This window comes from Xenopus laevis, chromosome 8L (genome assembly GCF_017654675.1).
Source record: "Xenopus laevis strain J_2021 chromosome 8L, Xenopus_laevis_v10.1, whole genome shotgun sequence".
Classification (NCBI taxonomy): domain Eukaryota; kingdom Metazoa; phylum Chordata; class Amphibia; order Anura; family Pipidae; genus Xenopus; species Xenopus laevis.
Genome location: NC_054385.1, coordinates 77,974,992 through 77,987,522, shown reverse-complemented (window position 1 = coordinate 77,987,522; position 12,531 = coordinate 77,974,992). Strand labels below are relative to the sequence as shown.

Sequence of the window (12,531 nt, the reverse complement as noted above, 5' to 3'; positions counted from 1 at the left end):
ACCCCTCTCCATATTGGTAGGATCGTTACTCAGACAAGAATAGGATTGAGGAGTTGCTGGAAGAAAACATGGTACTCGAGATAGCTCAGAAGCAAAGCATGAACGAGTCCGCTCAGTTGGGCTGGGAACTGGATCAGCTGTCCAAAAGCACTGACCTGTCTGATGGTAAATATCCTATAAACCACAGTCATATGTATCTAGGCTTACAAGAGGCTATTACACCTTTTTGAGTGGAAGCCCATTCTTTAAGGCACCATTTACTTTTTAAGATGTGTAAAGATATAGTCGTCCATTTTTTTGTTAAGAACAGCAAATAATAGTTTTCTTCCTGCTTGATGTGTCCCCCATGGACTGCTGTGGACCCCTAGGTATTCTCATTTATTATTTTAGCAGTCTAGGAGAAAATGTTACTATAATGCTTGTAGGCTTCATAACTCTTCTGATTGTCAAAGAAGCATTCTTGACCCTATATAGTACCCAGAGCAGCTACCCGTTATATTAGTGTTTAATAAAAACTTCTTCTGCAGTTTTACTCAGTTTTACATAATGTTGTTGTTCTAGCAAGAAAGTCATTTGTGTTTGAGTTAAATGAAACAACATCCAGCAAGATATTGAAGCTGGAGAAGGAAAACCAGAGCCTTCAGAACATTATTCAGGATCTAAGAGAGGCCTCACTCACTCTGGAGGAGGGCAACCTCAAGGGGCAGGAGTGGGAAAAGGAAAATCAGCAGCTCAGTAAAAAGGTAAGTACTAAGTGTTTAGGTTTTCCCTTCTGCTCAGTTTATGCCCAGTCCCAGACATCTGCCTCGTTCAGCCATCTTCCTTGACTTCCATGTTTATTATAACATTCAGCCCAGCTTTTAATTTCTACTGAACTGTACTATAAAAATAGGGTATAAAATTTGACAATAAAATATTGGTAACTTTTTGTTAATATATTCTGTTCCTCCAACAAGATTGAAAATTTGAATCAACAAATTGAAAGAGAGCGACAGAGCAGCTTGGATCTGGAAAGTCTGAGTGAAGATCTTCTGAAAGAAAAAGACCAGCTTTCTCAAGCATTAGAAAATATAAAATCTCAAAAGGAAAGACAGGTAAAACATATTTGACGTATGTTAGCTTTCTTGATCATGGTATTATTACAACAGTTTGACAATAATATGCTATAATTATAGATTAAAGAGTTGGAGCAGGAAAATAAGCACCTCATTCAGACACTGGAAGCGGTTCGGCAAAGGTCTCAAGTGAGCACTGAAGCAAGAGTTAAAGATATTGAGATGGAAAACAGAATCCTTCATGAAACTATTAAAGACACAAGTAGCAAAATGAATGAGTTGGAATACGAAAAGAAGCAACTACAGAAAGCCTTTGATCAATCCAAGGAACAAGTGGAGAAATTGGATAAGATGGAGAAGGAGGTACACAGACTGGAAAAACAGAATGAAATACTGACTAAGAAAGTGACCTCCATAAAGATTGTAGAAGAAAAGATGCAAGGCCTAGAAAAAGAAAATGAAGTATTAGAAGGAGAGAACATAGTGTTGAAGAAGTCTTTGGACACATTGCAGAATGTTACAATCAAATTAGAAGTGCTGGAGAGTGAGAACAAGCAACTGGATGAAGAAAACCTTGAACTGAGGAGAGCAGTTGAAGCTATGAGGTTCTCTTGTGCAAAAAGCACACAGATTGAGAGAGAAAATAATGAGCTTCAGAAGGAAAAAGAGGAGCTGCAAAAGAATGTTGAGCTTCTGAAGGCACTTGGGAAGAAGTCAGAGCGCTTGGAAGTCAGTTACCAGGGCCTGAATGATGAGAACTGGAGGCTGCAGCAAATGTTGGACACTGGAAATAAAAAGATTAATGATCTAGAGAAGGAGTTGCATGACACTGAGAAGGAGAATAAGGATCTTCAAAGGACCTTGGAGGAAATGAAGATTTGTAATAAGAGGCTGGAGAGAATGGAGGAAGAAAACAAAGCTAAAGAGCAAGAAATGGTCCAGCTGGAGAAAGATAATAAAATATTACAGAAAGAGTCAAAGAGACTGTGGCAGCAGGTGGAGCTGAAAGATGCTATCCTAGATGACAACACTGTGAAGCTAGCAGACTTGGAGAAAGAAAACCGTGCACTAGAAAAGGAGATATCCAAGCTGAGAGACTTATCCACTAAAACACGAGATCTGGAGAGGGAGAACAAGGATCTACTACAACAAATGACTGTTGACAAGAGAACACTAGCTACATTAAGAGAGGTAATGAAGCATGGTTTGTTTGTTTTTTTGCTTCTATCTTGTTTATTTTTGATAATGCATGTTTCTTTATTACAACTTTACGAAACAGTAGGGGCGCGCTGGCCATGAGGCAAGGTGAGAATCTTGCCTCAGACGGCATGGATCGGCCAGTTACCAGGGGCGGCAAAAAGCCACCTCTGGTAACTTTAAGAGCCGAATTTCCATTTTTTAAAATGGAAATTCGGCTCTTCTAGTGCAGCGAGCTAAATAGCGCTCACTGCACTGGCAATGTGGCCCCTCCTCAACCCGCTCAGACGCTACATGTTAGAAGTGTGGAGCAGGAGGGGGCGTGGCATCCCCTGAAACGTGCCTGCTAACCAGTGTATGTACAGTGTACATGAAAATTATATAGGTGTTCTCAGCCCACCAGCTCACTGGAAATAGCTTGTTTTGTTGTTTTTGTACAATCCTTGTATGTATTTTTGGTGATCTCTCTTTTTAATAAACAAACATCTTTTGTAGGATCTGGTCCTAGAGAAATTAAAAACCCAGCAAATGTCAAGTGAGTTGGATAAGCTGAGCCTTGAGTTGGAAAAAATTGGCCTAAATAAGGAATCGATGTTGCAGGATGAGAACAGCAATGCTGAAAAGTAAGAATTTTGGATAAAAGTTGGAAAAAACGTATTATACTGACACTGATAAGGCTTCTTTAAACACACAAAGTCAAAGAAAAACATCACAGACAAGCTTTATAAAGGTTGCATAAAAGTTGCAGTTCTGAATAAAGTTTTGCACAGACTGATAGTTGTTGGACCAAAAAAAAAAACGCTAACATAGGAATGGCCCAATATGCCAGAGCAGAAGTTAGATTATTAGATATTCCTTAAATAGCTTTGGAAAATGGTTTAGTTCTCTTTTCCACTTTGCATTCTAGCAAAATATTCTAATTGTAGTCCAACACCAGACTCCAAGTTGGATATCTCTGCTCTAGCGAGATCAATCATTGGCAGATTAAAAATATATCATATGTTTTCTCTTTACTATATAGAAAATACAAACTCCTGGAGAACAAGATTGAATCTACACTAAAGACAACACTAGCAGTGAAAGAAAACAAGATAGTGGCACTGGAGATGAAGATAGAAGAGACAAGCAGTCTGAATCAGCAGCTGCAGAATGAATTAAATTCGGTATGATTTCTAGAATTCTGTAGAACAGCTTTACAATACTACTGAGTTTTTTTTTATACTCAATGTAAGTGTCCTACAACCCAATGCATCACCATTAGTGAAGTAGTAGGGAGAGGAAAATTACATCGGACAGAGAAGAGTCCAGCCATGGTGTTGGTTTTAGTAAATTATTTTAATGGATAATAGTGAAACATAACCTAAGGGCATCAATTCTTGAACCGCAACAAGAGGGAGCATTTTCTGAACCATGTTTTGGAGAGGTTCTTATACAGAAGGCCTTGGGAGCTTCAGAGGCACAAAACCAAATGCATGCCTTCCAATTGCCTTTTGGGAATCTGTTAACAGAGGAGAAGCCTTCTAAATTCTGACTTGTAACATGTTCACAGGTCAAAATAAAACACTATTAATATAATGTGGTGGATACATAGACAACCAAAAGAACCTTAAAATAGAGTAACTCCGCTTAGAATACATGTAATAATTGGCAGATATCCTAAAAATCAGAGGTTGAGCACTTACAAACCTATAAGGAATATCTTCACCCTGTTTGTCTGCTTCTAGTTTATTTTATTTCTGTCTGGCTGCTGAACCTTAAAGTGTAGCATGCTTGCCTAGAGGCAAACACTTGATGCATCAAAATGATTGACCCTTGTATTTTTCAGATTAAGAAAGACATTATAGCATCCAAGGAAAACCTGAGGGGAGCTGCTCATAATTCCTATACACAGCTCAGCAGTAAACAAGATTGCAATAGCCAGATAAATGGGCAACGAGAGACCACTGTGGAACTGCTTAAGTTTAAGGACCGAACTATTGAGCTGGAAAGAAATGTGAGCATTTTATCTGCTGCTGCTATCTACTTGCTTGAAGAAATTAAATCTAATGAACACAGGTTACTTGTGTAGCATACAGCATCTGGAATAAATCATAAGCATTTATATTAATTTAAGTATGTATATTATGTTTATATAGTACAGAACAAGTATTGCCAAATAGCTATAATATTTCTATCATTGCATGTGCTGCTTTTAAGGCTAGCTGCAAGGAATATATCTCCTGTAGGTTCTTGTACAATTCTGCCTCCTCCCCTACCACATCCTTCTGCCAGTGGGCAAAACCCTGACACGCCACACTTAGGTCTCACCAGCTATCTTCGGTGCTTGCTTACCAACCCAAGCTTGGCAGGAGAATCAAGAGTCACATTATGGTGCTTGGCTCATGAAAGGCCTAAGCCTCCACCTCAGTCTGTAAATAAACATGTCTTCTTCTGGTGCAGAATTAAATATTTAACCTTTTTGCATGACCTGATGAATTCTTGATGATGGTTCTTTTTGTGATGAACTTTTGCTGGTGTTCGGTAAACTGCAAAATTGGTTGATTCAGTCTTCTAAAGTTTTGATCACTTAAAGTGGAACTTCCCTAAGGAATGCAAAATTCTTTGGCCCAAAATGAGGGTGGCCAAAGAGTATTCAACCTAACGGATACATACTCTCATGCAAATGAATATCAGTTGGGAAAAATTATCATTTTGGCCCTGTGTATTGTCTGCCAGTTTTGAAGAAAATAGCTAAACTGACATTGCTGAGATGGGTTTTATGAGACCCTCTTTTAATTGGCTAAAGTCAGTCTTCCTTTGAATCAGTACCGGTCTCTGTTTGATGGCCATGGTGAATCTTTCTTCAGCCTCTGGTATTCTGCTTCATTTTATGTCTGCCTTGGTTCCCAGCCTTATCAGAGGGAAGCCTGGAGTCACTGCACACAGTGTCATTGCCCAATCATGCTTTTATCTCTCACACACTAAATTTCAACATTGTTTGTTTTACCTCTGTAAAATGTCAGTGTACTTTGATAGCTTGTCTCCTGATGTCTGAAAATAATATCCTGCAAATCAGTCTACTATTATTCGACACTTGGTTGTTGATCAATGATACAATGGCATTGTGGATGGAGTTCTGAGTCATTCGCCATGCCTTTTCTGTAGATTCCCCAAACTTCATCATTCTTCACCAGATGTTCAACATCCTTGCTCTGAGAATGCATGAGAAACCCACATTCCACAATCAGCATTTCCTACCTTGTTGTCCCATTATTTTGTTTATTAATAAAGTAAGTTTAAGCTAATTCATTTTTGGAGTCCATATCAGTGTGAGTTTGACTGGAAACATCTGCTCTGACTTCACAACTATTGGTGAAAGCAACTTCAGTGTCACTGTGACTGGGGATACCTGTAGGGCAGTTACAGTATGTTGCATGAAACAGCCAGTTTTGATGCTGGCACTAGTTTAAGTCCTTAAAGTCTGTAAGGGGGCATGATTTTTTAACTAAGAATGGATCAGTTGCTGTATTTTAATTAACTGCATGTGTCTTTATCCTAAGATGTAACCTTGTTTTACAATGCCAAAAAAGTGGCCTTTCTGCCCCTTTCCTGTGCCATGCAGTCCATGGTGTATGGATGAGAGGACACATTTCCCCATCTGAATTCTTTTTAAAAAGAGTTTTGTACTGATAATACTCAGAAACTCAAATACTTCCCTTACACTCACTGTTAGTGGATGTAGTTAGCGCTCCAAGCCTCTTGTATCTCTAAAACTTACTCTTTGGCCTTCCTTCTGTAGAATGCAGCGCTGCAAGCTGAGAAGAAGCTGTTCCGAGAGCAGCTTCAACATCTGGAATCCCATAATCTTAACCTCAGCAGTCAGATGGGGACTTTACAGAAACAGGTCACCTTTCTTCAGGAACACAACACTGCTCTGCAGACCCAGACAGCCAATCTACAGGTAAGTAGTGTGCTCTGTATGTTGCATGTGGCATTTTCAAACAATTTTATTTGAACAGAGACATTTATTCATGTATATTGTAAAATTGCATAGACTTATATTATCTTTCATCATTTGCAGTAATGCTATCCAGGATTTTACATGTCCATTGCCTTGCAGGTTGAGAATGCCACTGCCACATCCCAGGTTGCTTCTTTGAAGTCCCAGATCTCTCAGTTCCAGAACCAGCTTTCTGCTCGGGAAAGTGAGAATGAAATCCTCCAACAGCAGAAGGAGCACTTAAGGGTTACACATGAATCACTGCTTCAGGACCATGAGCAACTGGGCTCACTTTATGAACGCCAGTCAGCAGAGTATGAAGGGATGATCAGCCAACACAGTTCCCTGAAAAGCCAGTACAAGAGCCTAGAGCAGGCACATCGTAGCTTGGAGGAGAGGTAAGGGGTCTTATTCAAGTTACAGCGAGAAAAAAAAATACCTCCTGTTTTATGGTACATTGTACCTGTGCTTGAGCTTGTTATTAAAAGGATAAAACACTGGACAAATACAAAGGGGGGAATCACAAAAGTGGAGATAAAAGTGTCGGATTTCCCACCAAATTCACAAACCTGTATCTCCACTTTTGTGAATTTGTCTTTGAAACAGATAGTTTTCAGATTTTGCCTTGCATGACACTTTAAAGGGATACTGTCATGGGAAAAAAATTTTTTTCAAAATGAATCAGTTAATAGTGCTGCTCCAGCAGAATTCTGCACTGAAATCCATTTCTCAAAAGAGCAAACAGATTTTTTTATATTCAATTTTGAAATCTGACATGGGGCTAGACATTTTGTCAATTTCCCAGCTGCCCCTGGTCATGTGACTTGTGCTTGCACTTTAGGAGAGAAATGCTTTCTGGAAGGCTGCTGTTTTTCCTTCTCAATGTAACTTAATGTGTCTCAGTGAGACATGGGTTTTTACTATTGAGTGCTGTTCTTAGATCTACCAGGCAGCTGTTATCTTGTGTTAGGGAGCTGTTATCTGGTTACCTTCCCATTGTTCTTTTGTTTGGCTGCTGGGGGGGAAAAGGGAGGGGGTGATATCACTCCAACTTGCAGTACAGCAGTAAAGGGTGATTGAAGTTTATCAGAGCACAAGTCACATGACCAGGGGCAGCTGGGAAATTGACAATATGTCTAGCACCATGTCAGATTTCAAAATTGAGAAATGGATTTCAGTGCAGAATTCTGCTGGAGCAGCACTATTAACTGGTTCATTTTGAAAAAAAATGTTTTTCTCATGATAGGATCCCTATAAAGACATGTTTCTGAATTTGTCATTAGTTCTTACTACACCTGTCAGTCAGCCATCATATTGGAATTTTTGGGGGAGGGGGTTTATTTACCTAGGAAAATGATACATCATTTTTTTTCAGGATGACCTGGGCTTTCTAAATCTGCCTACACGTTTGTGTAATTTCAGTTATGTAACAAGATATAAGGGTCTAAATACGAGAAATGCTATTTTGCATAATATAGGGATTTGTATCAGAAATATGTTTTACTATCTTAGGTCAAGTGTCTAATTGCTGCTAAAACTAAAAAAAATGGCTGGGAGGTTTAACTTTTCCTTTAGATAATATATTCACTCAAACTGCTAATAATGCCTCATTCATTAAGATAAAACTAGTAAAATGATGCAAGTGTAAGTTAAAAACTTTTTACATATCAAATTGTATAAAATACATTTTTTTGTTGTTTAATCAGTGTTTTACTTGTTTTGCTAATGAGGCTTTTACACCTATAGGGATAGACAGAAATGTGTGCCCTGACTATAAAATACTAATCCCTATTAATATTCTAATTCTTCCCCAATGGGGCACCTGCAAGAGGTGTGAAATGAAGATTGGGTGAACCAAAGCAGAGCAAATTATCTTGGTTATACTGAGCTTTACTCCATTTTATAAAATGTCGGGAGAAAGTGTTTTTTAAATGTCGCTTGTGCACAATGTTTATGTCGTTTGAAAGACAAATTAGTAAAAGTGTCTGTAAACTGTCTTTCACTAAAATATGAAAAGTGTCAGTTGAGTCGAATTTAGGCAGATTCCTGTTTGTGAATATGGAGAAAGTATTTTACTCCAGTTTACCACCTCTTTTACTCCAAAAATGGGCTATCACCACTTTTTGCTCATGATCACAAGGCCTGGAGTACCACAAATGTATTGGTTTAGCTCTCTCTGTGACCATAATATTAACAGGTTAAAAGCTTTACATATAGAACCCTCTTAACCCTAGATATTGCTTAATTGTAATGTGTTCCAAGTGCCCGAAACCGAAACCGTGACTAACTATTCAAATAAATATTTATGTAACCTGTGACATAGACTTGGACCAGATGCACTGGTAATACCTGCCTAGATTTGGTTGGTCCGTTGGACTATATTACCCAACTTTTTGGCATACGTGGCACATCAAGAGTTAATTTTGACAAGTCATCCTGCAATTCTATTCAGTGCATGCTGCATTGCCAGATGAAGTGAGTGGCTGCAGCTCTTTTTATGCAACCTTCTGAGCCAATCCTGTAGGCAAACTGTTTCGAGTATCTGTATTTGGCCATCGTAGTGTATGACCAGTTGTACTATATACATCCTTTTAGCCTGCAGGATGATACCAATTCAGCCAGTGTACCTGGAGTTATTGGAGTTCTGTATAGCAGCACTGGCTTCAATCCTCTCTGGATAGTGTGTGTTAGAAATGAGCATTATCTGGAATCACAATAGTATGTGGTATTTCATTCTTCAAATAATAACAAAATTGCCCTAACAAATGACATTATATACTTCAGGTACCTGTACACCGAGCTAGTTGCTCTTTTAAACAACTCTGAGAGTTGAATATCAGGTGGCCCTAGTAAGGATTTTGGGAAATATTAAGTAATGCAGTACAAAAGTAACTTTTAAAGCAACATTCCTTTTGTTTTTATAGCTGTATAATATGATGAGAAATACATGTTATTGACCGTACATTTAACACTTTTTTTTCAAGCTACAGTACACTAATAAAGCACAAAAAAGAGCTGGAGGACCTGGATGCAGTTTTAAAGAAAGAGCAGGACGTTCTGCAACAGGAAAGACGAAAGAACTTTGTTGCAATGGAAGAAAACCAGAAACTAAAGACAGATCTGGAAAGGTGAGTATGGTTACATAATCTGAGAACACACAATGATGTCAAGTGCTGTGTCAATTTGATAAAACAAAGTTCATTAGGAGATTTGTAACCATGTACTGTTAATGCCTTTACCACCATTTGTTAGAGGCGCTCATTGTGTTTGAATCCGGTTAAAACTGATGAGGATATTAGTTTATCTCAGATTTAATTTAATCATTAGATCTTATTATTGACAAGCTAATGTTATAGTTACTGAAGAAAACATTTATTTTGGTTCTCAAATGAGAAAAAAAAACCATTAACATGAAATGTAGAAGCCATCAAATGAAATTGTCGTTTCTGAATTGGCACATAAAATTTCTTTCTGGGACATTGTCTGTATGAATGATGTCCTCTTGTATGCCATAGGTTGAATTTCTTGCACGGAGAACTGCAGACAGAATACAGCAGCCTTCACAAGCACACTAAGGAGGTAAAAACCTCCCTAAACAATGCCCAGATGGAGTTAAACCGCTGGCAGGCACGTTTTGATGAACTAAAAGAACAGCATCAGACCATGGATATTTCCCTCACCAAACTTGATAACCACTGTGAGGTAAGGCTGAGAGTTGAGAAGGCAGCAGCCAAATCATTAATACACTTGCCTGTTTTGTCCAGCAGATAGAAATTCACTCATATTATACCATCATATTGTCTAATCACACAGTTCATATCACATAAATGCTACTGATACTATATAATACAGGCCTGGGATCTGTTATCCGGAAACCCGTTAACCAGAAAGTTCCAAATAACTGAAAGGCCTCCTCCCATAGACTCCATTTTATCCTAACAGTCCAATTCTTTAAAAATGATTTCTCTTTTCTCTATAATAATAAATCAGTACCTTGTACTTGATCAAAATATATAATACTTATTGGAATTAAACCCAGCCTATTGGGTTTATTTAATATTTACATGATTTTCTAGTAGACGTAAGGTATGAAGATCCAAATTACAGAAATCTCAATTATTTGGAAAACCCCAGGCCCCCAGCATTCTGGATAATAGGTCCCATACCTGTACTAAGTAATTTGTCAATCTAACCACAACAATAGGAACATTTTTAAAAAGTGTTCTCTTAAAAATGCCTAATTTGGAATGATCTTATTTATACTTTAGTTTTTTTATATGATGACCATCGTGTTTTCTATGATCATTTCGAATGGTACAGTTGCAGAAGACTTTTACATTTTTATCATTAGCAAATAAGTGGTGGTCCTTTAAGACATAAATAATACTTCATAAACCGGTCCATATATTGTAAATTACACCGTCTTTGCAGCCATCTATCAAAACTAGGGATGCACCAAATCCACTTTTTTGGATTCGGCCGAACCCCCGAATCCTTCGTGAAAGATTCGGCCGAATACCGAACCGAATCCGAGCCCTAATTTGCATATGCAAATTAGGGGTGGTAAGGGGAAAACATTTTTTACTTGTTTTCTGACAAAAAGTCATGCAATTTCCCTCCCGCCCCTAATTTGCATATGCAAATTAGGATTCGGATTTGGTTCGGCTGGGCAGAAGGATTCGGCCGAATCCGAATCCTGCTGAAAAAGGCCGAATCCCGAACCGAATCCTGCATTCGGTGCATCCCTAATCAAAACAAGGTTTTAAATCAGAAATGGTAATTGCAGCATTTTTAGGTTTCTATTATTATGACAACAATGATAGATGGGTAATTGAGGTCATTGTTCCAGGGAGAGTCGCTGGTTTAAAAGAGTGCCATTCCTTTTGTTCTGTTTCACTGCACCTGAGGAAATGATGTGATAGCTACTTAATCATTGTACACACTATTGTTCATACCTGTACAATAAAATACAGGAGCCAGCTCTTCATTTGCTGTTGGACTGCTTGCCTATAAACCTAAATGAATGCTTTTCTCAGTAACGGAACACATACACACACACACACTTGTCAAATTTGTCAGGACACTTAACGTTCCTGTATATTTTTCGAGTGTGGGAGGAAACTGTAGCAAACTTACACAAACACAGGGACAACATAACAACAAAATTTCTGTTCTTTCCTTTCTGTTATTGTCCTGTGCTGCCCGTAGACATGAATCACAGGGCCGACTCCAGGTAGTACAACATACAAAACCTATATTTATAAACATTTCTGTTTAGGTTGTTTATATAAATAATACATTTTTCTCCAATAATGCAGATTTGAGCATGTAGCACTAGTGGAAATAAAAATGTATGTTTCACAAAATGAATACAGAATCTATCTTCCTGCAGCTGCTCACACGTCTAAAAAGCAACCTGGAGGAAGAAAACCACCATCTTCTGAGCCAGATTCAAATGCTCAGCCAGCAGAACCAAATGCTGCTGGAGCAAAGCATGGAGACCAAGGAGCAGTACCACGAGGAACAAAAGCAATACATGTACGTATCTGGCTAATGAAGGGTGCATAAAATCAGGTAACAGAATAATGTGTCTTCACTAAATTCATTAAAAACAAAACTTTCCTCTTTTGGGAATTCTGCTCAATCTGCTAATAAATTGGGTGACCACATAAACCTAATAAAACTATCCAAACAATTGTACTTTTATTCTATTATATATTTTCAAAATACCACCAAGCAAGAATTTCTTGACTGCTAATTTCCTGTAGTAATGTCCCAACGTTTATTGCTTGGGTCAGAAAGAAACCTTCAATTCCCAATAATTAGTTCACTACAAACGTATCACTGAAGTGCTAATTTGACAAGTTTTATAGTGTTCATACAAGACAATATCCTAATGTTATCAATAAATGCCATCCCATCCACAATGCATTCATGAAGCCCTACAACACTGTTATACTACAATTTTATATACAAATACTGAAACAAATGTGTCAAGTTTTGATCAGTTAGAAAGACTCCTTCTGTCTGGGACCGATTCTTCCCCAAATTCTGAAATGATTTAGACTTTAGTGTTTAAAGGAGAACTGTACCATTATGGTTGTTTATCAACTTAGGGGATGTTTTTTTGTTAACAGAGGAGGTGCAGCAAGTGATGCATAAGATTTACTTACAAAATACGGTTAATACATTTCAATTTCATCAATTCTACATTTTATTTTATTTTAGGAAAGGGGTTAACAATTGCTTTTGATTAACTGTCTTGATCTCTTATCCTAATAATGCTTACTTTTTCCCAAC

At 38.0% G+C, this 12,531-nt stretch overlaps 1 protein-coding gene across 3 annotated transcripts in view; it reads left to right on the top strand.

Moving 5' to 3' along the window:
- LOC108698716 (protein Daple) overlaps window positions 1-12,531 on the top strand; it is a 71,325-nt gene that overhangs the window by 47,525 nt on the left and 11,269 nt on the right. For all 3 annotated transcript variants that reach the window (XM_018230421.2, XM_018230422.2, XM_018230423.2), the window contains exons 12-23: window positions 21-165; window positions 562-743; window positions 957-1,094; window positions 1,176-2,246; window positions 2,748-2,875; window positions 3,274-3,415; window positions 4,078-4,245; window positions 6,031-6,192; window positions 6,352-6,629; window positions 9,216-9,359; window positions 9,747-9,933; window positions 11,624-11,769. In XM_018230421.2, coding sequence (XP_018085910.1) covers window positions 21-165; window positions 562-743; window positions 957-1,094; window positions 1,176-2,246; window positions 2,748-2,875; window positions 3,274-3,415; window positions 4,078-4,245; window positions 6,031-6,192; window positions 6,352-6,629; window positions 9,216-9,359; window positions 9,747-9,933; window positions 11,624-11,769 — 2,891 coding nt within the window. The remainder of the gene's footprint in view (window positions 1-20; window positions 166-561; window positions 744-956; window positions 1,095-1,175; window positions 2,247-2,747; window positions 2,876-3,273; window positions 3,416-4,077; window positions 4,246-6,030; window positions 6,193-6,351; window positions 6,630-9,215; window positions 9,360-9,746; window positions 9,934-11,623; window positions 11,770-12,531) is intronic.